This window comes from Takifugu flavidus, chromosome 5 (assembly GCF_003711565.1).
Source record: "Takifugu flavidus isolate HTHZ2018 chromosome 5, ASM371156v2, whole genome shotgun sequence".
Lineage (NCBI taxonomy): Eukaryota > Metazoa > Chordata > Actinopteri > Tetraodontiformes > Tetraodontidae > Takifugu > Takifugu flavidus.
The window spans coordinates 1,272,072-1,294,073 of record NC_079524.1 but is presented as its reverse complement, the minus strand read 5'-3'; the positions used below and the strand labels follow the sequence as shown (position 1 = coordinate 1,294,073).

Genomic DNA, 22,002 nt, shown 5'->3' with positions numbered 1-22,002 from the left:
ATTATGACAATATCAATGGTTTTGCACGAACCGCACTATTAATAATTAAAGGAGATAGAATAAATAGAGATTACGACATCAGAGATCGGACCAATAACATCGTGCTTAACACATAAATATGATCCTTAAAAGTATTTTAACAACTTAAATGAATAACCAGATGATTCATTGCAAATGTCACAATCTCCGCTTATAATATTTAGCTTTCCCAAGACTTATAAATGATTAGCTTACTGTATTGATCATCTTTGTTACCTGCTGTCTGTTAAGACAAACACATGGTAACACCCTCGTCCAGAAGCTGCTGCCAGGTTTTGTGTATTGACCATGTTGACATATCTGATTCCGATCTGGGTGAAGATAAATGTCTGACAGCGAGCAAAGAGCTGGAGCAGATCAATAAACATGGACAGTCCTCCAGGATTGAATCAAAGTGGTCAAGTCTGGTCAAGTCTTTGGTTCAAAGGAAACATCCCTGAGAGAGAACAACACACACGAGTGACCAGATTGGCCCGTCAGCGAGCAACAATACCCGTGCTTGACAATGGACCGAGGCGAGAGTTGTGTTGGGACGCGAACTAAAGGTTCGAGCCAACTCATCCCGCCTTTCTGTCCGGGGCTGAAACAACAGTTCAAGTCACTTTTAAAGGTTTCGCCCATTCACTCAAAATAGTTCCAGGAACTTTGGATTGTAACATCATTTAAACTATGTTTAACAACTGTCAAAACAGGAAACCTAAAAGAAGTTGAGAAGGAAAAGTGAAATGTTGATGAATGCACAACCACAAGGACCTTAGGTTCATGTTGAGTCCAGTAGTGACAGAATGCTGGAAGTTCGTTCCATTTAAGCCCCACTATCGCTCGTGCATATTTAAATACACTCCTGTTAATGTTGTCTTGGAACATTTTCTTTCCTTCCCTTGATGGTCACTTAAGATGATGAAGAATTTTAATTGCCGACATATTTTGGCATCCTGTCAAACCAGAAGAATGCTGAGTTTTGATTGGCTATTTTGGAGAAAGCCGCCAGATTGAACTTGGGGTCATTTGAACTGATTTAAGTTGTGCACGTTACAGAAAACCCAAATCAGCCACAATCAAACATGTATTGTGATGTTATGTTCTGTTAAATTACAGCCCAAGAATTCCCATAATTCCAAAGACATCTCAGCCACTCAATGGTGCTGAGAAAGTCTCCATAATGGAAATTAAAGTCTTTTTAAGAAATCAGTAAAAGTGGCTGCAAAACATGGATTTATTCTTGTGTTCCCTTAAAAGAACTCCTCCGTTGTGACTAAATCCATCAACATTGTCTTATTTTGAAGATGTGTTCATTTTAGTTTCAAGGTACGATAAAGTTGTCTTAAGTACTCAACAAAAATGGTTCTAGCTCTTGAATTACAATTTCAGTTTCGGCTTTTAAATGCCCAAAGACCCAAAAAAAATCAATCATTAAAAATCAAGCAACTCACAGAATGTAACACATCGCTAACAGTTCCCCAGTTCCAGTCATCAGCAGCGTTTGGTGCCTGTTTTCCACAGCTTGATCTTCTGTCACAGAGATGACCCAGACAACAGCCTGGCGGAACCTCAGAGGTCAGAGGTCAGAGTCCAGTTCAGCAGAGTTTACTTGTCTATTTCCTGCAGCACTCGTGTAATGTGTGCTGCTGAGGCTGAGGAATGCCCCCCCCCCCAATGCAAATGGTACGACAGAGGCACAAACACGTGTTGGTGTGATCTTCTGTTGACGGCGAACTTCCACCTGACCAAGCTGAAAAAACAGTGGTTGGTGGGGTTAATTAGAGTGGGCCCGAGTTGGCTCGAAAAAAGTTAAGTTGCATAAAAACCATCAATATGCGTGTGTGTTTGTGTGTGTGTGTGTGTGTGTGTGTGTGTTGTGTGTGTGTGTGTGGTGTGTGTGTGTGTGTGTGTGTGTGTGTGTGTGTGTGTTAGAGGTTAAGGAGGTGCAGACAGCTAGGGGTGTTTCTCAGTCAGCAATATACGGTTCAGGGAGGTTAAAGTTCCAGTAGAGTTCTAGACCACACCAGTGTGTGTGTGTGTGTGTGTGTGTGTGTGTGCGTGTGTGTGTGTGCATGATTGCATCTCTGAAAAACTGCCTCCTTTCATTCGCAGGCCCCCGTTATGCTTTTGATGTATCTGGTCACATTAAAAATAAAACGTGCATCATTGCACAGGAATTATTTCCCATTTCAGTAACCAGACTGCGACACTTTTATTCCCAACTTCCTGTTATGTTCGCTTCTGCTCCAGAATTCATTCATAGGCATCAGGGGGAGCAGAGATGGCTGGTGCAAAAGAAATCCTGGTCAAGGACTGTATTTAAAGTGTAAAGGAAAATGAAAGTGAGTGTCTTTCTGCAGCCCATTAGAGTTAATTACAGCCTTGTGTTGGGATGCTTGTAACAGAGCAGGCTTGGTAATTAAAATACAGGTAAGACATTAACTTACTTTGGTTAGCCATTAATCAGTGTTTACATTCAGAGAAGCCTCTCTGTGTAATTAATAATCAGCTTGGACAATGAGTAATCGCCCAAGAGGAAATTGTGTGTCTGTGTGTGTGTGTATGCATGTCTGTGCTATTAGTAAAGGGAGTTTTCCCATTCTTTACTGGTCAAACAAGCAATCAACCATCCCACTCGTGGAAAACATGCAGCAAAAACGGGAGTCGAGAACCCCACCTACAGTATATGTAATGATTTGCTGTTTATTTACTTCTTTGTTTGAAAAAAAAAAACCCTGGCATGGAAACATCCAAACCTGGAAGCAGCCCAGGAGGACGGGCTGATCCGTCACCTCCGAGCTGTGGGGTTAAGGGCTTGAGGTTAAGGGCTTTGCTCGGGGGCTCCTCGCTGTTGAAATGAAGCAGGGGTCGCCATTGTTTTCACTTTTGCTACTGAAATGTTTCCAGCGGGTCATGGAGGTGACATCCCGGTGACAAGTGTAACCTTTTGGCCACGGCTGCCTCCGGGCTTCGCCGTTCTTCCAGTGCTATCAAAATGACAATGAAGGATCCAAACGATCACATGTTGGGTAATCTGCACCGAACGGTCTTGAGCAAGATTCACGACTGCATCTCGAAAGGTTCCTCAACACGAGCACACACACCCGAGACCTTTCCAACAGGAGTTTGGCTCACCTTTTGTATCGCGCCTGTGTTTTGGCATGCAGCTAAATGATAAAATTCCACCGGTAAATGCCAGACCAATGACCTCCTCGGTGAAATAAATTCCTCATGGAGGAAAGAAAAAAAGAGTAAAGTGATGAATTATTTAAAGCAAATAAATGAATTTCAAGACATGTAAGGCTACAGATAAAGGGAAAAAAAAACATTTTTAGAAATATCACATCACCACTGCCCTCTCCACCGAGAGAGTGTAACTGAGAAAAAAGAAAGAGGGAGCATAAAATTGTGAAATGAATTTGAACGCTCGGTGCGCACATTTGAGGTTACTTTAACCATTATGTTAACCTTCAGAGACGAGAGCGTCTTATCGCACTATTCTGCTAATTCACGCTGGTCCTGGGTCCACGGGCGAGCAGGGTGTTGTTTGACCTCATAGACACAAACGTGTGTGTTAAACTGAATGATTGTGTGTGGGCGGTTGGATGAGTAATCCATCTGCACACAGACACAAGAACATACACATGCCTTCACCATAGATACAGTCCCGGCAGCAGTAGCCATGGTGAGCTGCGTGAGTGCTGGTTGAAGTGCCAGGCCACAAAGCCCTGACAGCCTTCCCTCAACCTTCCCTCACCCTCCTCACCTCTGCTGGTCCGCGGTGACTCTGAACACAATGAGCCGCTGCCTGTGAACCTGCCAGGCTGCCAAGGACACAAAGATGACTGAGACAACCTTTGACATCAGAGGCTGCCACCAAAAAGCCAGAGACAAGAATAGTTGGCAGCTCTGTTAACAGGCCAGTGTCTCCGATATATTGAGCCCAGTTGAGGCAGCAAAAGTCAATAGAGCACGAGTCAATAGTGCATAGATACAGATGGCCGCTGTGTCAAACAGGTCGGCATCAGGACAATGCCAGCCCTGCCGAGGGTTTCAGACACGCAGGCCGCGCTATCGCGGCTCAAAGGTTGCTGTCTTCTGACCGATGGCAGTCGCCGAAATAAGAGAAACGACACATCAAGGCAAAAAACCCTGACATTTGGACATGAAATACAGTATGCGTTTTATATTGAAGATGACATTTCAAGGAGCTGATTCACTGGAAGATGTTGAGGGTTGCCCACCTACGCAGCCCCGTGCGGAACACGGTGTTTCAGTGGCCGAGATGAGATAAGTGCGTTAGAGATGTATTCACTGACATGTGCAGCATGTGGAAGATGACCTATACGTTTACTGTGATGTCCGTGAGGAGGGGGGGGTGAATGGAGAGAAATGACAGGGCATAACGTGAGTAATGAGACACCTCTGCGCAGATTTGCATGTGCAAGGAAGAGTGAAGGCGTAAATATCGAGCAAAAAAATCCAAGCGGCGCGTTCAGAAGCCATGGCTGGTTCTGCGCGTGTGCCTTTTAAAACAACGCCGCAATCAGCGTCTTATCAACGGTCATGTTGAGGATTACAGCTTTCATCCCTAATCCTACATTAAGGACACATTCTCGTGATGACCGCGACATCATGGAGGCCAGTCAGCCACAGAGAGGGCACGGAAACAGGAAGCCCGACGCCACGGGAGAGGATTAATGAATGGAGGAGGCAGAGCAGATGATGAAAACCAAGGAAGGTGCCACTAAGAAGACACAAATAGAACTGGAAATCAAACGGCACTTTTCTTTGTGACACGCAGCGCCCGTTTCTGAGGTTTCCACGTAATCTGCCACAGCCTCAGTGTTTCTGACAATGACAGGCAGCTAATAATGCTTCCGAACCGCCCAACCCCCACAAAAACACGCAGCACTTAACGAACCCTAATAATCTCGCGCCGCTTTATGAACACATAAACAGAAGTCAGAGCCCGAAGTCTGTCTTTCCACATCTGTCATGCATATTTTTGCTATAAATCTCCCCCCGCTGCACAGGCAAGTCTGTTTGTGACACTAATAGGTTTCAAGTGTGACCAGCTTTACAGCGCCTAATAGATTTGCTGAAATTTCCCTCACAAAAATAAACTATTTTCTTTTTTTCATTAAGATTCCTGTTAAAAACAGATACTTAAGCCCTGCTTTTAAAGTCCTAAACCGACAATAGCAAAGGCCACAAGCAGAGGTAATGCCTTTCATCGCTGGAATTTGAAATACTGCTAATACTCACGGCGCAATCCAGAATTAATTTTTCACCAGAGTAGAAAAAATATACACTTAGCCAATGTTGACACAGAGCAAATTGCCTGTACATGAGGCTCTGCCAGATTCTGACCTACAAAACTGGGTGTCAGTTCTCGACGGTCCAATGATCTTAGATTTAATCAAGTCAAATTTAAATCCAAAGTCAAAGTCTTTCACAGTCTTTATATTTGGGGAAAAAGAAATCAATCTCTGTGGACAGACTAAGTCGATATTGGTTGGGTGTGTTTATAGACGCGTTTTGCTTAATACCTGCAGAGACGCGGGGGCAGTCAGGAAGCATGGAGTCCAGTGGGGCGTCCAGGGGCTCCGAGCTCGATACCCAGTTACAACAGTGCTGTAGACAGAGGGAAGGCAGAGATTAACAACTGCGCTCGAACGAAAGATTATCTATATTGCTTCTAAAAGTAAGAAGTGCTAATATGTCATAGCAAGCATGAGGACACCACCCTGCATGAACACAAGAACGGGGGCTGACAAAAAAAACTGGACCGAGAAAAAAAGAAAATACCAGGAAGAGCGGGAACAAAGGAGAGGTGGACAGGTGTCGAGGACAGGGGATGAAGCTAGAAAGAGGTACGGCTATTGCAAAGTATGCCTGTGTGTGTGTGTGTGTGCGTGCGTGCGTGCGTGTGCACGTGTGTGTGTGTATGTGGAGGGGGACAAGCAATTAAAAGCTCAGTGACATGTTGCTCAGACAGCTTGGCGTTTTGTTTGTGGTGAGGAGCTATGGCCGTCCACCATGGAGGAGAGGTGGGTGCCTTGGGGAAGGGTGTCTGCCCAGCTTGCTGACCCATAACCCCCTGCACACACCCCTCGTCCTTTCAAGCCACCCCCCCACTTTTCACTTGACAACTCCACTGTCAGAAATGGAAGAAGACCTCTTTATCTAGTGTGTAGCCATCTTCATCTGTCCGTCTGTGCGGCATTCCCTCGCTCTGTCTACAAGGACGTGTCAAACACGGCGTGCTCCAACCAGTTAATTAAGTGCACGACAGTGCACAGGAAACTGCCGTTGGGTGTCCATTGTGTGGGTCAGCTGATGACGACATCGCGCGTTTTCCCGTTTGGACTGTGTAACGAGGATTGGTGCGCTGTGAACTCGGGAGGTTACAAAAACCCGGGGAAGGCGGAGAGGGACATAAGGAGTCTGAGAAGGAATGCTTGGAGGAGACGGTCCACAGATAAGATAAAAGTTCAATAGAAGAAAGCGAAAATGTAAAGAGATTAGAATGTGCAGCTGGCGTCCTTCTGAATCACTGCTTATCTGCCCTTGTTTACCTTCACCCCGGCCCCCCCTGACAGTCATTACAGCGCCGTGCGTGCTTGTGTGTGCTTTTGTGCATGTGGGGGTCAGTGATTGCATCGCGGGGGGTCTCCTGCAAAGGTGTGTAGCGTTGTGAGCCCAAGCACACACGTGTTTTTACATTTTTGCCCCGGGTGACCCTCCCTCCCTCCCAAGGTCTTTACAGAGGAGGCACTGCAGAGTAAAAGCTGTTTAACTTCATTTCAACTTCACCGAAGCTCGTACACGCTCTCCCTACGTGTAAATAAATCCAGGGTCATGTCAAATGTCACACACACAAACAGGCCCTTCCCAGCCGACTTCATAGTAGTCTCAATATTGATTTACAGGGAGACAGCAAGATTAAACACGACGCTTTTTGGACGTTTTTAAATCTGCAATATGTCTGAACAAATTTCTTCTGACGCTATATGTTCAACATGTGTTGCACATGCCCATAGTGATTTATTTACCATAAGATTATAGACAAACCATTTCAAGAGATGATCACGATCAAACATCTGGCCCCAATGTGCAAATCCTTTGGAGATATCAGGAAGTAAGTAGGAGGAATATCAAGTAAGTAAACAAAATTCAATTGCAAACTCAGTATTAAAATGGCAGCTATGAAAACAAGGTTTAACCCATGTGTGATCATTCCTGTTCAATCAAATGCAATAATGAATCAAGCACACTGAAATTACCTCTTAAAGAACACAAATGACCTTTCGCTCTTTTCCGCAGTATGCAATTTCCTACCATCCCGGCAATCAGGCAGATGTCAGAAGGTATACAGCCAAAGAGGGAAAAGTCAGACATTTGCAGAGGGATGTAGGGGAATGTGTTGGGGGGGGGACGACAAGTCTGCTTGGTAAACAGTGGCAGATTGCGTATTTTTAGTTCCGTGATGGGGTCTCCTCTGAGCCCGGGCTGGGGGGCTGAGCTGGGTTCCGTGACTGCTGCATCAAGTGTCTCATTGTATCTCCTTTAATTCATTCAGCGCGTCTCAAGGAAGATGTCAGCTGGGCTGTGGAGCAGGGGCATTGAGGGTGGCTGGAATGAGGGGAAGGACAGGAGTCTTTCAAAGGGGCTGCGCTCTCCCCTCCCCCTGCACCTCCACAGCTACCAGTGGAGGCGGGCGGGGGGGGGTGTTCAATAGATTTGTCAAGGCATCAGCACACAAAGTTCTGCGCGAACAGACACATGTGAGCGTTGCACGCTGCCGCGGTGCTGTGGGAGACCACAGGCGTAAAGGCAGACGCGTAAAGGCAGACGCGTAAAGGCAGGGCCTTCTGGCTGGGATCAGAGAGGGCCCGTGTGACAAAAGGATGGCGCATCTCATCGGCTGCCGCTGACGCACGCCATCACCACTTCAAGCAGCTCATTCGCCGATCAATGCTGCCACTGAACGAAAGGCAGACAGAGGAACAAACAAGCAAACAGATCTACCCCCCCCAAACACACACACACACACACCTCCGCTGCTCGGTGCGTGCGTGATGCTTCCGGGGATCAGATACAGGCCGCGACGTTTCTCCCGCAAAGCTTTTCAGAACTCAGCGACAAATTTAAATGTAATAGTTTGGAAAAAAACTCAATATTGATTTAATAAACAGGTAACATTAGAATCCGGGAAAAAAACTCAAATATTTTAGTACGTTTGGCCAATTTGGCTTTTAGAACAACAAAAACTCTGCCCCGTGTCTCAGCTGCTGTGAGATATTGTTGTGTGTTGAGCTTCTTTATTCTTTTTTACCATCCTTGTGCTCAACAGTGATTAAAAAGCAGCATGTCTGCAAAGAATGCAGGTCTAAACGTATGGACAAAACAAATAGAGAAACCCCTGAGATCTGTGGCCATGTGTAATCTGCCTCTGTATTTTTTTTTTGGGGGGGGGGGGACATCAGGCTCTGACAAAGACCTTAGCGTACAGTACATGATGACCTGGGTAAGGACAAATGCTAACTGCTAATGCTAAATGTATAGTTTGAGGGTATAATCAACAGCAGGCACCCGGTCCACCTCTGTGAGATGCTATTAGGCTTCATTTTGTATATTTTCTGAATATTTCTTCATGCATGTGTGCATGTGAGTGTGGAGATAGAGAGAGAGAGAGCACCACCTGCCACCTTCTGCAAGCCAGAGTGGGAGCCAGTCTGCTGCTTTCACAGAGACACACACCATCACACAGAGGGTAATGGACACAAATCACTGCTCTAGGCTGATGGTAGGCTTATCTAATGGAGCCTTCATGAGGACAGAACAGGTCTCACACAGGTGGCAATATCCGCTACACAGTGTGTGGAACACAACCCTTCTTAAAAGGGACCCAGCCACTCTATACTTTTGAAACCCGGCATTCTATTAAAAAAAACAAAACATTGAAATAATAAATTTGGCCAAAATGTGATGAAATATCTTCTTCACCAAATACTGCCAAACATCTCCATGATCTCTATTATGTGTATAAACTGGGGGAAAAAGTCCTCAAAACCCCAACATACACTCACTTCTTCACTTCCTCCAGACTTTATATAATCTCTGTGGATTAGGATGGTTTATTCATGACCAGAGTAGGTGTGCTTTATTCGTGTGTGCGCGCGTGTGTGTGCATGTATGTGCACTCTGGGCAGGCCACTAGAGTGTGACAGCCGGCCAGCACTGTGACAGGAGACACCTTGGAGACTGTGACAGGCTGCCAGCTGTACACCATCATTCACATTTCTCCATTTTACTGGCTTCTCCTCACTATGCTTCTCATCTAACTCCACATGATTCTCATCTCCATCAGTATTCACTCCTTTCACGTCCTGCTTGTCTTTCTTTTCTTCTTCCACGGTTCTGCCCGTGCATTCGCTGCCGCAGTCGATGGAATTCAAATAAGATAAGTTTTCTTAGGCTTTACTTCCGTTCTGTCTCCATCCATTGTGGCCCTTCCTCTCTTTCCTGGCCGGTCTTAATTCTCTTCTACGTTCTTCTTTTGACCGGACGCCACTGCACCCTGTATTTTGCTTCCCGGCAGTGACGTCAGCTGGCCCTCCTCTGACCCATGAGGTCTGTATAACCTGGCGCAGCAGGCACTGATCTCTAAATCTCGTCTCTTCTCTTTTACCCTCCTCTGCTCATCCCACCATCGAGCGACCTCTTCAACCCCAAAGGGAGGGAATAATCCCCATCCGAGGAGAACAGAACAGAGCACCGCTGGGGTGCACCGACCTCACATGCACCCTAGTCATACAGGCACCCTTATTTATACACCACCTGGGGCAATATTCAGGTTCAGTGCGAGCTCTGCATCATCTGCTCAGCTTTGTGTGTGTTCCATGTGTGTGCTTATACTTCAGTGGGCCATGCAAGGCTTGTTTACACTGAGCACCCAGCTGTGTGTGTGTAACTGATATACATAAGATGTTCTTTTTATAATTACACTGATGTTTCCAGGGCCTATGGCCTGTTGATTGGCAGGGGATGTGCACATTTTGAAAGTCTATGCAACAGCAGATCAAATGAAGATGAGAGCCATTCGTAGTTTAGTGTAATTCCAACCCAAATTTGATAAGATTATTGGAGAATGCAGCACCGGCAAAATTCCTCCTGAACCTTTAACATATTATTTAATTTGATTTTTCCCCAAAAATATATAACTAACTTTGCTTCATAACAAAAAACAAAAAGATGAAATCTCTACATTAACATTTTCTGTTTTGTATCATTAAAAGCGTTTGGTATAAAGGCAACACTGCAGCTCTCAATAAAATACCAATTTAATTAGGTTGGCTGTTCTCTTAATGCAGCCAAAAAAAGGACCCTGGGTTAATGAGCACAAGAGAGGGAATCCTTGACAGTCCTCTTCCTCCCGCTGGACAAAGAAGGTTATTTCAGATTTATTGTTGTGGGTAATCATCACAAATAGAAAATCACTTAACATTCCAATTAATGCAGTGTCCCAAACACCCCTTGGATAAATCAAAAAATAGGAAAAGTCGGACAAGGAGAAGGGGGCCAGTGCAACCTTGAATCACCAGTGCTCAAACGCACACATTCACAGATCACACAAAGAGTGAAAACACAAACCCAACACACATAAATGAGGTGGGAAAGGACAGAGAATGTGCAATGAAAGAGAGGACATCATACCAATATAGATATACTCTGTGTGTGTGTGTGTGTGTGTGTGTGTGTGTTTGTGTGCATGACATTTGCATCTCTGGCTCTGAAGCAGCTCTGGTCATGGATGGTCCTCATCTTTATGTGCATACTGAGTGAGCCCAGGTGCTGCGTGTGGCGCAGAGGTCACACCAGAAAGGGCAAGCGCTAAAATGAAGCCGAGACAAATGCACATGGGCGAGAATCCTATCTGAAAAGCTCATCAAAAAGCACACAAATATGTGGCTTTGTGTAAGTACACAGGCGCCACAAATGGTTGAGCATTTAGTTATTCACTGCCATGTACCTTCAGTGGAGAAGCTGATTAAAAAAGGACAAAGAAGAATCAAACCCGGATTCTCTGCTGCTTCTAGAGCCAGTGGGTGATCTGGTGATCATCAGGGTTGTGTGAGGAGAAAATAAAGTGGATCAAACAAAAAGACAGCCCTCAGCTAGCATCTAGGAGCAGTGTGTGTGTGTGTGTGTGTGTGTGTGTGTGTGTGTGTGTGTGTTGTGTGTGTGTGTGTGTGTGTGTGTGTGTGTGCACCTGCTGCATCCAGTCTTGGGTGCCTTTACTGGTGTCCTGATGCCAGATGTTGTGAGCGGAGTCAGCGAAAGCCACAGCGCGCACTCTGTTCTTCACGTCTGTCTCCCTCTGATTCATCTGCAGGAAACATTCGTGTAAGTTACCTTGCTGAAAAAAAAGAAGAAAAAAACCTCTCCACATATGCTAGTCAGATGGGGGGAAAAAAAAGCTTTTTATTGCTTGGTTATGAAAAAAAACATTTGAATATGACCTATCCATTGTGTCAACAGATACCTGCCTGATAAGAATTTGATTCCCTGTCCAACACATACTGGCAGCACACGATAGCACAGGCCCAGCGGAGCAGCAGATACAGATTCAACCTGATGTAAAGCATAATGTGATAAAGTGAAATATGAAAGCGCTGCTTCACCACAGCGTGTCCTTGTCACGTTCTGTGCAAATGACCTTCCCTGTGCACGTTCAAATACCTCGGTCCCCATTCTTAATACCCTCTCCCTTCACATGTCATAGAGAATGTGGCATCCACAGACCCTTCTTCTTATTCCCCTCTGAATGTCAACGCCAAGGAAAATGTCACACAAAGAACTTGTTACAGCGCTACAATAGACTTCCTACACCGCCGGTCCAACCCCAAGGAGCACTGCAGCTGTGGGCCTTGGGGAGGAGCCATTTAACTCTTTGATTTAAGATAACGGCAAAAGAAAATGGAACAGTGCATAAAGCTTCATATTTACTGGCTGTGTAAGTAGGGTTGAAGCAGATTAGCGAGCTGTGGATGACCAGGTATTGGGATCTGCAGATTGGCACAAGGGTAAACCACCTTTCATCAAACACTTGGAAATCTCTTGGAAATATCTGTGACTTGGTGTCTGAGAATGAGGCCAACAGTGAAGTCTGAGTAAAGACGAAGTGAGGTCCGGAATAATAAACATCGGTTGGTGCTTAAAAGCCTGGGAGTGATGGCAAAAAGAGGCTTTAGCCACGGTGCTACGATATGAATTCAAGCTGGAGAAATCGCCCAACAAGTGCAGGTTCGTAGCCGCGTAACACCGGTCATCTGTCAGCCAACTCTTGCTGGTCGGCTGTACGTCAAAATGACAGTGGGCATTTGAATACATCATTCCTTGGGAAAGCCAAATTCAAGTAGGAGTGTATAGAGATAAATGGAATCTATTAAAAGCCAAAGGACTCATACATCACATCGCTGATAAGGCTTCCACAGGAATGTCTTTGTCAGCGAGAGGAAAGAGGCAGAGCGGGGGGGTACAGGCATAAACATCAAATGCGACGCAAACGTAAAGACAGACAACAAAAGCAGAGACGGAGACATTCGCCAGCTCATAAAAAACACACTCTCTCTCACAGATATACACACACGACTCCACCCTCATCCGAGCTTGGTTGAAAAGCTTTCCTCTGGCAGAACTGCACTCGTGGGATTAAGAAAGCCAGCCTTTTAAAACTGGATGTGTCAGTCAAGGTCCTGTTTTCTGGTGCTGGCCAAATGGGCCAGTCCCAGAGTATATGAGCCGCTAGCAGAGGCCAGGAAACAGGAGGCTGTGGACTGACTGACCATGGAAAATGCAAAGCACATGCCTCTAAACGGCTGAAAAAGCCCTCTGTGTCTGGGCTTTTTTATTCACCATAAAGGATAAAGAGGCCTGGGCCTGTATTCAAAGTGATCATTAATCGTTTCCTTCATTATTTACAGTCAGTAATCGTGAAATCTGACATGATGCTAAGACGTTTGGAAGTAACCATCAGAGTGGTGTCAGAAATCCTTCGCTGACTGCCCGAACCTCTACACATACTTTTACTAGGTCCAGAAAAACGAGGTTCCTCTATGAGTTGCAAAAACCAAAAAAAAGACAATAAATCACGCCGTCTCGCCAAACATCGGTTTTCTTGGCAACGACTCAACAGAAGAAGTCTTATCCTCCACCGCTGGCTGCATCAATCATCTGTTCTGACAGGTCACTTTGCTCCGGTGCATATTAGCATATGGCTGCTTGTGGTAGCAGTTGGAGTAAGAGGTTAAAAAAATGGCTACAGGGCATAATTCAATGCCGCGTGCTCCGGAACCACACTGGAACCACACAAGTCCGTGAATTATAAGCCACAACAACAACAGTGGTGAGAGCGGTTAGTTTCACCTCAGAACAGATGCGCATCATCTATCCTGCGTGGTTACATTAAGCCTACTGGAGAAACTGTACTGGCACGAGTTAGAAAGGCTGCAACTAGTGGTTGTTGGTTCAACTGCTTCTACCGTGTCAGCTGCAGACAAGCGGAGGCAGTAGCTTCGACAAGAAAACAGGCCGGCTGTTGTGATCCGTCTGATGTCGGACAGGCAGAAAAACAGACACCTATGTGGAAACACTTGTTAAGCTAAAACAACAGACACATGTGGGGGCACTTCCAGTCCTTCTGCTGGCCTTTCCTTTATGGCTGAAGCAGCTGGACATGCACGGTAAAGTTAGTGGGGCCCGAACATTGAAGCAATATCGAGAGAATACTTGGTCGCAAAGGACCGAAAAAAATTGGAAAGGCAAAAGTTAAATAAATATGCGAGACAGACAGATGTGAGCAACAAAGTCTTTCTGAATGGTTTATAGATTCCCACGAGGGCGATTCAATTTTGCCTTGGCCCACTTCACAGGGAAAACAGATCACAGGGTCAGCGTCGGAGCAGCATCCCTGAAGCAAGTGAGCTTCAACGGTCTTGGAACCAGCAGCAGTTTATGCTGAAATGGAAACGAGGCATCTGAACCCGAGCTTTCAGCACGGAGGGTGGCCCCGGGTCCACGCTAGCGTGCTTTAAAAAGAAAACGTGCATCAGCAGTTTTGCACCGTGACTCTCGTTTAGATACGTCACATGATGCACTGATCGTATAGAAGACTCTTGGTGCTGATAATTCTATATATAAACTATCACTCTAACACTTTTAAAAGCACCAAAACTTTGCAAACATGGACAAAGACCTTTGACCTCCCAGACGGCTCTCACTGCGCCCCCCACCACCATTTGTACTATTGATGTAAACGTGTTGTGTGGAAAGGTGGCGTATTATTTATCTGAACAAAGAGATAAAATAAGGGACAAAACATAATTTAACCACATGCTAAGCTAATCTCTGGTTGAGATAAATACTTCATTTCTTGCCTCTCCCTGTGATGCTCCCGTGCTCGCGATTGCTCCGCTGATGCTACACCTAAACACTGATAATAATAAAGACAATTATTTAGGCCTTTGATAATTATGTGTCAAAGCCAGCGAAACCCACTAGATAATTGGGTGAAAACTGAATAGTAATCCACAATGGAGAGCCCCGTGGGGAGACAGGCAGACTTATCCCTGGAAAGAAAGCGGAGCGAAAGAAAAAGGCAAAGACAGAAAGATGAGAGCTCTTTAAGGAGCTGTACTCGCTGTCAGATAGTCAACGTGAAAGCCCACAATTACACATAGAGACAGTGTGAATAGTCAGCAGCAAACAAGGAAAAAAAACAAGGGACGGAGCGACAGAGCGTACGGAAGAGAAATACGGAATGTGGGAATGAGTGCGGACAGCCACGGGCGAGGGGGAAATAATGCTCCTTATGTGGCTCCGCCAGTCCAAGAGGAGGCTGGTAATGCGGCTGGGCCACGGATGCCAACATCCAGGAATAATGTGGGACCGCCCACTGAGCACTGCTTAAATATTTGATTGATTAACTGTCCGGTTGATGCCAGACAGACACAGGGATCAGGGAAGCCGGTGTGAGCGGCGGGAAAACAAACAAACATGGACGCGGGCGCATGCGGGAAGGTTGGGAAAGCACATGGCGCAGACACTCGTGCACACGCCTCCCACCCCCCAACAACTCCAGGCACCTCAACAGTGGGGAGGGAGCGCAACACAAACACAAACTGGAAGCAGAGTTTGTGCGGACAAACAAATGCTGATGGATCCAACGTGGGTCGGCAGCAGCCAAGCGCAGTCGTTATTTGTTGGTAACTGTCAGATCTTCATGTCACATGTAGACTATAAATCCATCTGATTCCACAGAAGACAATGGAGGAGCCCCGTGTATGGCTAACCTACGTAAACTACACACACACACACACACACACACTCAAACGCTCAGAATGTATCCCTGTTTGTTCCTGGCTGTGAAAACACATGCAGCTGGCCCCCCACACACTCCAACACCCTCCACAGGAAGAGACAACACCGGCGCTTCCCGTGGCTTTGATGCCGCGGTCCCAGGTCCCCCGTCGGTCCCCGGCTTCCTTTGTCTTAACCGCAGGAAGGAAGCCCTCTCTAGCATGAGGCCACGGGCCTCTGGGGACCCAGGGGGAGCGTGTTTGTGCGTGTGTGCGGTGTTCGGTGTTGTGGGAGTGCGCGGAGGTTTTGTTCAATGAGGTCACTTACATTCGCTCGCAGGGTTTTTCCCGTCTCGCTCTCCTGTACGTGAACTCTGCAGAGAGCGAGACGAGCAGGAGAAAAGCGCACTAACTTCCTCCGCCATTTCCTGTCACTGTTGAACACAGCCATGATGGTGGGATGATAAGCAGCAGAAGATGGGGGACAGCGTATGCATGCAGGGTTCTAAAAGATTTGGGAGTATAGCCATGGAAACACACACACACACACACACAGGAAAAGGAAGGCCAATAAATATTTACTGACACAGCAGAAGTGGAGAAGGGTCGGCCACTAGTGGAAACAAAAGGCAGAGGATGAGGAGCGGCGTGCCAGGAAACCTGTCGGCCGAGGGCCCTGCGCCCCGCATGTGCTCGAATGGAAAACAAGAGGAGGACGGATGGAGGGAAGGAGAGAGGGACATCGCCTAAACGCAGGACAAAATAGACCTCTTCATTTTTGAAACCCTTTTTCTGGCATTTAGAGTTCTGAGATTAGGCTCTTTTCAGATACACATTCCAAAAGAGAATCGAAGGTCTTAAAGGTGGCCCAGATTTCACATCAGCCAAGAAATAATGAAGTTGGCTCACAGTTGACTGACAGCTCCTTCATAAATGTGCCTTTCATAGTCACAACACAATCCAATAAATTTCTAATTAACATCCCTGCAATGATAAGTGTCGGTGATATCATCTCCCAAAAGTCCGATCCATTTGCATTCGTGTCGCCGTGGCGGTCCTTGTTCCGGCTCCACAACACCCTCATGAAATGATACTGACACAATTAACCAAGTGGACAAACTTCTGTAATAGTAGAAGTTGAGAAGAACCGTGTTCGGGATTGTTTAGCCACGTCAATTACAGAAATTCTCCAAATGGTTTTTTCTAATTAGGCAGCGTTCCTGAACAAAGTGAAATTACGGCAGGGCGGCTAATTAAAGTCTTGAGTTAATTAGAATACATGTTAGTTAAGAAACCCGGCACAATGTATGGAGGGCAATGTCTTCATCATTCCCAAATCAACTGGCCATATTAACAGCTTTGGTCTAATAGCAAAGTTACATTTGACAATGATACGGAAGCGTAATCATCATTTCTGCTCTTTTCTCCAAAAAGTGTTTTTTTTCCTTCCTTTCTTGTCTTTCTGCCTGACTCCCAACCCTCCGGCAACGCTGTAAAATAGAAACCTAACCTCAATATTTTCCCTCACGGTGCTGGGACTTGCTGGCCCATTAAATTCTCCTTCCCATGTGTCAGCTTGCACACTTCCACCATGAAATTTTCATATAATTAAACTTTCTTAATGATTTATAAGCTATAATAATAGCCGTAAGTATTTCGGAGCAGGTTAAAAGGACAGCCTTTAAGTGCACACGGGGGGATGACCCTGTTTTAACGTAGTTTCGGATGGGTGCAGGCTGGATGGATCGGGTGAGGGGGGACAAGAGCGACAGAGGGGGGAGTGAAGGGGAGAGGGCCTAACAAGGGCGGCTGCTGGAGGAAGCTACGACCTCTGTGTCGTAACTCAGGGCCATACTGACATAGAGGAGAGCCAATTGGTCCATGAACCTCGGCAGGGAGGAGACAGAAGCAAAGAACAGATCATCCAAACCGATCGGGTCGAGAAACCGTTGTTAGACCGGAAAAAAAGAGTCAGAAGCAGGAAAAAGTGTCAAGGGGATGAAACAGCAAGAGGCTAATAAAAGTCAAGGGTGCCAACCAAGTTACTCTGGTTTTTTCAATAAATAAAGCACACACATGCATACAGGCGCACAGACACACACACACACACACACACACACACACACACACACACACACACACACACCACACACACACACACACACACACACACACACACACACACAGATGTTTGCTCTCGTCTGCCTCCCTGATGGTGAGCCTGATATGATTGCCACTTAGGAAATCAGTGTGTTTTCGCACCACTCTCAGCTCTGCCAGAGCTAATGTGTTAAATGTCCACCGGGTACTGCTGTCCATTTCACTCACATGCGCACACACAAACACACACACACACACACACACACGCACACACAAACAAACAGGGGTGAAAAAAATCTGAACTAGCTTTGACAAGGTTTTTTATCTACAACTGTTCTGGATTTGTTGAGGCTTAAGTGGGGTTAAACTTTATAATTGGGACTTTTTTCCATTCAGCTGTTCCTCATTACATTCCAATGAAAAATACATTTTCACCGTGTAGAATTTGAATTTTATTTTAAAACACTGAGCGCGCTTGTGGTGGAATTAACTGATATCAGGGTGGACAGTTTTTTCCACCTTAGTTGTTAATCAGGAGAACAAAACATATCTGGAGGCCTCTCCTGCTCCAACAATAATGTGTGTGTGTGTGTGTGTGTGTGTGTGTGTGTGTGTGTGTGTTTTGTGTGTGTGTGTGAGTCTTCAGGGACTCACAAGAATCAGCAGAGGTTTAAATTTTCAAGGGCACTGGATCCACGTCTGAGCAGAGAACTCCGCGCTGACAAAAAAATCTGAAGAAATAAGGCAAAGTGAGGCGAGGTGTTCCACAGCGCTAATGAAAGTTATAAAGACGGCCTTAACCCCTTCAGGCTTCATCCACTGAACTTTCATATTTGCTCATCTTCAGTGCTGCAGGGAACAGAGTAAAGAGAGAGGTCGGGAGAAAAACAGACAGAAGGGAAAGAAAAAGAAAGTCCTCCGTATTCAAAGGTAGGAAAGTAGAAGGGAAGGAAAACTACAGAAGGACAAGACGACTGAAAATTTATAACTATCTGAAATTAACTTCTTATGGCCAGTAGCTATGATTTAAAATCATTTTTTAATGAGAAGGGAGATGAGCCACAGAAGGGAAATGAGCCACGTTACAACAGGTTGGAAGCTTATTCACCCCTTCATGACCAAAGTTTGGGATTCTCGAGGCAAACAAAGAACAATTAATTTGGTTTTATTCTGAATTATTATTGTCAGGAACGACCACGTTTTCAAATTGAAGCGCAGAACCTTTGCTCTTCTCATTTTTATTCTTGCAAACAAGTGAAAATAGAAATAGGAAGTTAACGATGAAAAAAACAAGCATGAGCAAGGCCAAAAAAATAAATATCGGAATCACAAAATCTCCTTGTTTTATCCGCCAAGGAGGCTGTGAGACAGCCGGAATTCTCTTTGTCAACTAAATAACCCGAAGAGTCATGAACATATTTCAATGAAATGTTCAACCAATGCTGATAATGGGCCTGATAATGGATTCAATTTGGGTGACATTCCAGATTCCGGAGGAACGTTAGCCTTTGATCCCAATGCAGCCCACCCTTTGATGTCTGCCTATATGGAGTCTATGCTACATTATGCTACACTAGGGGTGTAAGTTACAATATGAGAGGAAATGACCTGCTTGGCAGAGGACTTCTGAGTGGTCTTTTGGTTATTATTGTCATTATTATTATGTGATTCATGTTTTTACTCTTTTAAATGCATCAAACTTCCCAAAATTAATTAAATGGAAAATATAATGCTTTTCTTTGAGTGCACCAACTGAAGTGCTTTACAAGTGAGATTATTGATTAAAAGCAAAGCCTGAGTGAAAGGAGATGAACATATGTACAACACACACACATTGTACACACACAATTCACACACAAGTATATTAGTGTTATAAAAAAAAAAGCAATTAAACCATAGTGGTATAGAGCCTGAAGCAACGAGGACTGTCAATTCTGCTGGAAATGCCACAGTAGATTACAGTTGGGTTTGTGGATTCCATGAACCCTTTTTTTGATTAGGGAGTCAATTATTTCTCATTACTGAAGATGCTATTTCAGAAAAAGACCTTGTCAGTCAATCATGCAGAAAGTCCTCGAAAAGCGGTGAATAAACCATTAAAGAGAGCGACGGATGTGGCGGCGGTGCTGCCGATGGGGGGGGACGGGGGGGGGGACGGGACACACTGACCCTTTTTCCACACCCAAACTCTGACTAGTACTCAAATTACCTTTTTAACTATTACACCTCTGTCAGGGCTTTGTCAGCGTATGGTAATTAGGGCCTTGAGTGGAGAAGATTTGAAAAGAAAACAGTATATTTATTAGTTTATCTGGGAGAAAAGCATTTGTGTGGCGCTGAAGGTAAGTTTGAATGTGGTGATTATCTTGTCAGTTTCAGGGTGTTTGTCGAAGAGTTTGTGCGTCCGTGTGTGAGTGCTGAAGGTGTTTGTGTGCCTGAGGGGGAAGGATTGGCGACTGAACGGCGGCGTTCGTCACTTCAGGTATAATACACACATGTGTGTGCGTGTGTCTGTCACAGACGCACGCTCCTGCTACACACACCTACGGTATATAGAATAAACATATAGGATATAGGTGTGTTTATGTGCGTGCGCTTTAGGTGTTTACGGCGCGCTGATGGGCGAGCGCTGCGCGTTTCTCCCGTCCTCTTTGTTCCGTGTTGGGTTTGACACCTCTGAACAATAGCAGCGCTTCACTTCGCCCAGCCCCAAGCACGCGCTGCACGGACGGGAGCTGCCAATTAGCACTATCAAACGCCGCTCGTCAGCCGTCTGCTGAAGAGAAAAAACGTTCCCACCAAATCAGGGATGGAGAGGCAGGGTTTTTTTTTGGAATAAACCAATTAAATTCATCAACAGAGTTTAAGATGCAGGAGAGTGTGATCAATACAGAATGGAGCAGCGTGCGAGTTAAAAACAGGCTCTTGATCTGCATCGGCACCCTGGAGCCGATCTTTCGAGGCGTCAATGACCCGACCTCCAACAACAGGCTCCTTTTGCATAAAGAGGATATTTACTCCATCAAATTCTCGCCTTTCCTGGGCTGCGTTTGATGCCACCGTGGGTGAGCGGTGTTTGGCAGCGACCAGGCAGCCAGACGACGTGGTTTGACCCAGGGGAAGGTGGGTCGACGTGGGGAGAGAGCACTGATGGGAAGGGGGGGGGGGGGTGGCCTGTCATGGTGAGAGCTCTCAGAGGGCCAGAGGTGAGCAGGGGTGTCTGGGAGATGACTGCCGTTCTTCTTGGTGGTCCAAACCCTTTTCATTAACCTAAACCCCCGCGCACAGAATCAGGGGATGGAAACGGGAACAGGGGGTGCTGACGGGTGCAAAGCAATAGCCCCGGTGACCACCAGAGACCCGCCGCCTTCCCGGCTTCCTGTCTGTCTGCATGCAGATCTGTGTCATCCATTACCGACAAGGGACTGCTTTTTAACAAAACAACACAAACAGGAGCGCGTGCGTGCACACACAGCCTGCACACGCAGGAATACACACATCACAACCTGCACAAGGAAAGCGGGTAACAAAGGACAGGCACTGCCCCCTAGTGTTTTCATCAAAGAGAAATCAGACCAAAATCAACTACCCATCACCCCTTGGAAAGTCATAAACATATTCAGGAGGGGAGAAAGGGAAAGTGGGGGGATCGAAAAGCTGGATTCACAGGAGCAACGGCATTACATGCAGAAGATTTGGGGTGGGGGTGGGTGAGATGGGGCAAGACACTAGGGAGAGGGGGATCTGAGATGAAGACGGGATGGAAGTTGAGCATAGGGGATGGGGGATGGGGGATGGGGGCTCACTGTGTGCATTAGCTGGTCGGTGGTGGAGGAAGACGACTTGACACGATCAAGATGTTTTTAATGCTCATGGCGGAGAAAAGTGTGGATGGGAGAGGAAGCGAGCAAGAGAGGCGGCGGCAGGCCATGCGTGAAAGCTGATGTCAGAAGAGTCTGGAGGAATCGTCAAGTGTGAAGCCATCTAATGGGAAAGGGGAATATATATGAGGCCGGGACCTGCACATGCCGAGCCACCCGGTTTGGCCCGGCGACTGATCCGAGCAAAAGCCACGAAACTAATAAGAGACATGACGGGGAAATGAAAAGCTGGCTAGCCGATGCTAAAGCAAACCCTGTGGAGCAAACTGCACACTCACGCTTGAGCGTCAAACCATGCTGCAAAGAAACGCGTTGACGGGAAATTCTCGTGCACTTTTTTCCTCAGCAAGCGTGCGCCCGTCAGATTCTCGACATGAATTAAGGCCTTTGCTTCGGCGGTACAATCAGCTCTGAACTGGCAGAACATCACGACTGCACAACGTGTCACTCTTTCACACACTCCCTTTATTCCTCTTTTATTTCCCTTTGCTCCTCCAGACCCCCCCATCATATCTCACAGTGCATGAAGTTATAAAATGGCACATAAAACAATCCCTCTCTTTTCACATTCAAATTTGCCACAATTTAATTTATTTTTTTTTATTTTACTACAGGCACATCACTGAAACCCAGTT

At 46.0% G+C, this 22,002-nt stretch overlaps 1 protein-coding gene across 5 annotated transcripts in view; it reads right to left on the bottom strand.

Moving 5' to 3' along the window:
- Window positions 1-22,002, bottom strand: part of fam172a (family with sequence similarity 172 member A) — a 112,071-nt gene that overhangs the window by 28,768 nt on the left and 61,301 nt on the right. For 4 of the 5 annotated variants that reach the window (XM_057032041.1, XM_057032045.1, XM_057032046.1 and 1 more), the window contains 2 exons: window positions 11,300-11,416; window positions 5,574-5,658 (listed from right to left, as the gene is read on the bottom strand). In XM_057032041.1, coding sequence (XP_056888021.1) covers window positions 5,574-5,658; window positions 11,300-11,416 — 202 coding nt within the window. The remainder of the gene's footprint in view (window positions 1-5,573; window positions 5,659-11,299; window positions 11,417-22,002) is intronic. The other variant, XM_057032043.1, reaches the window with a different exon arrangement.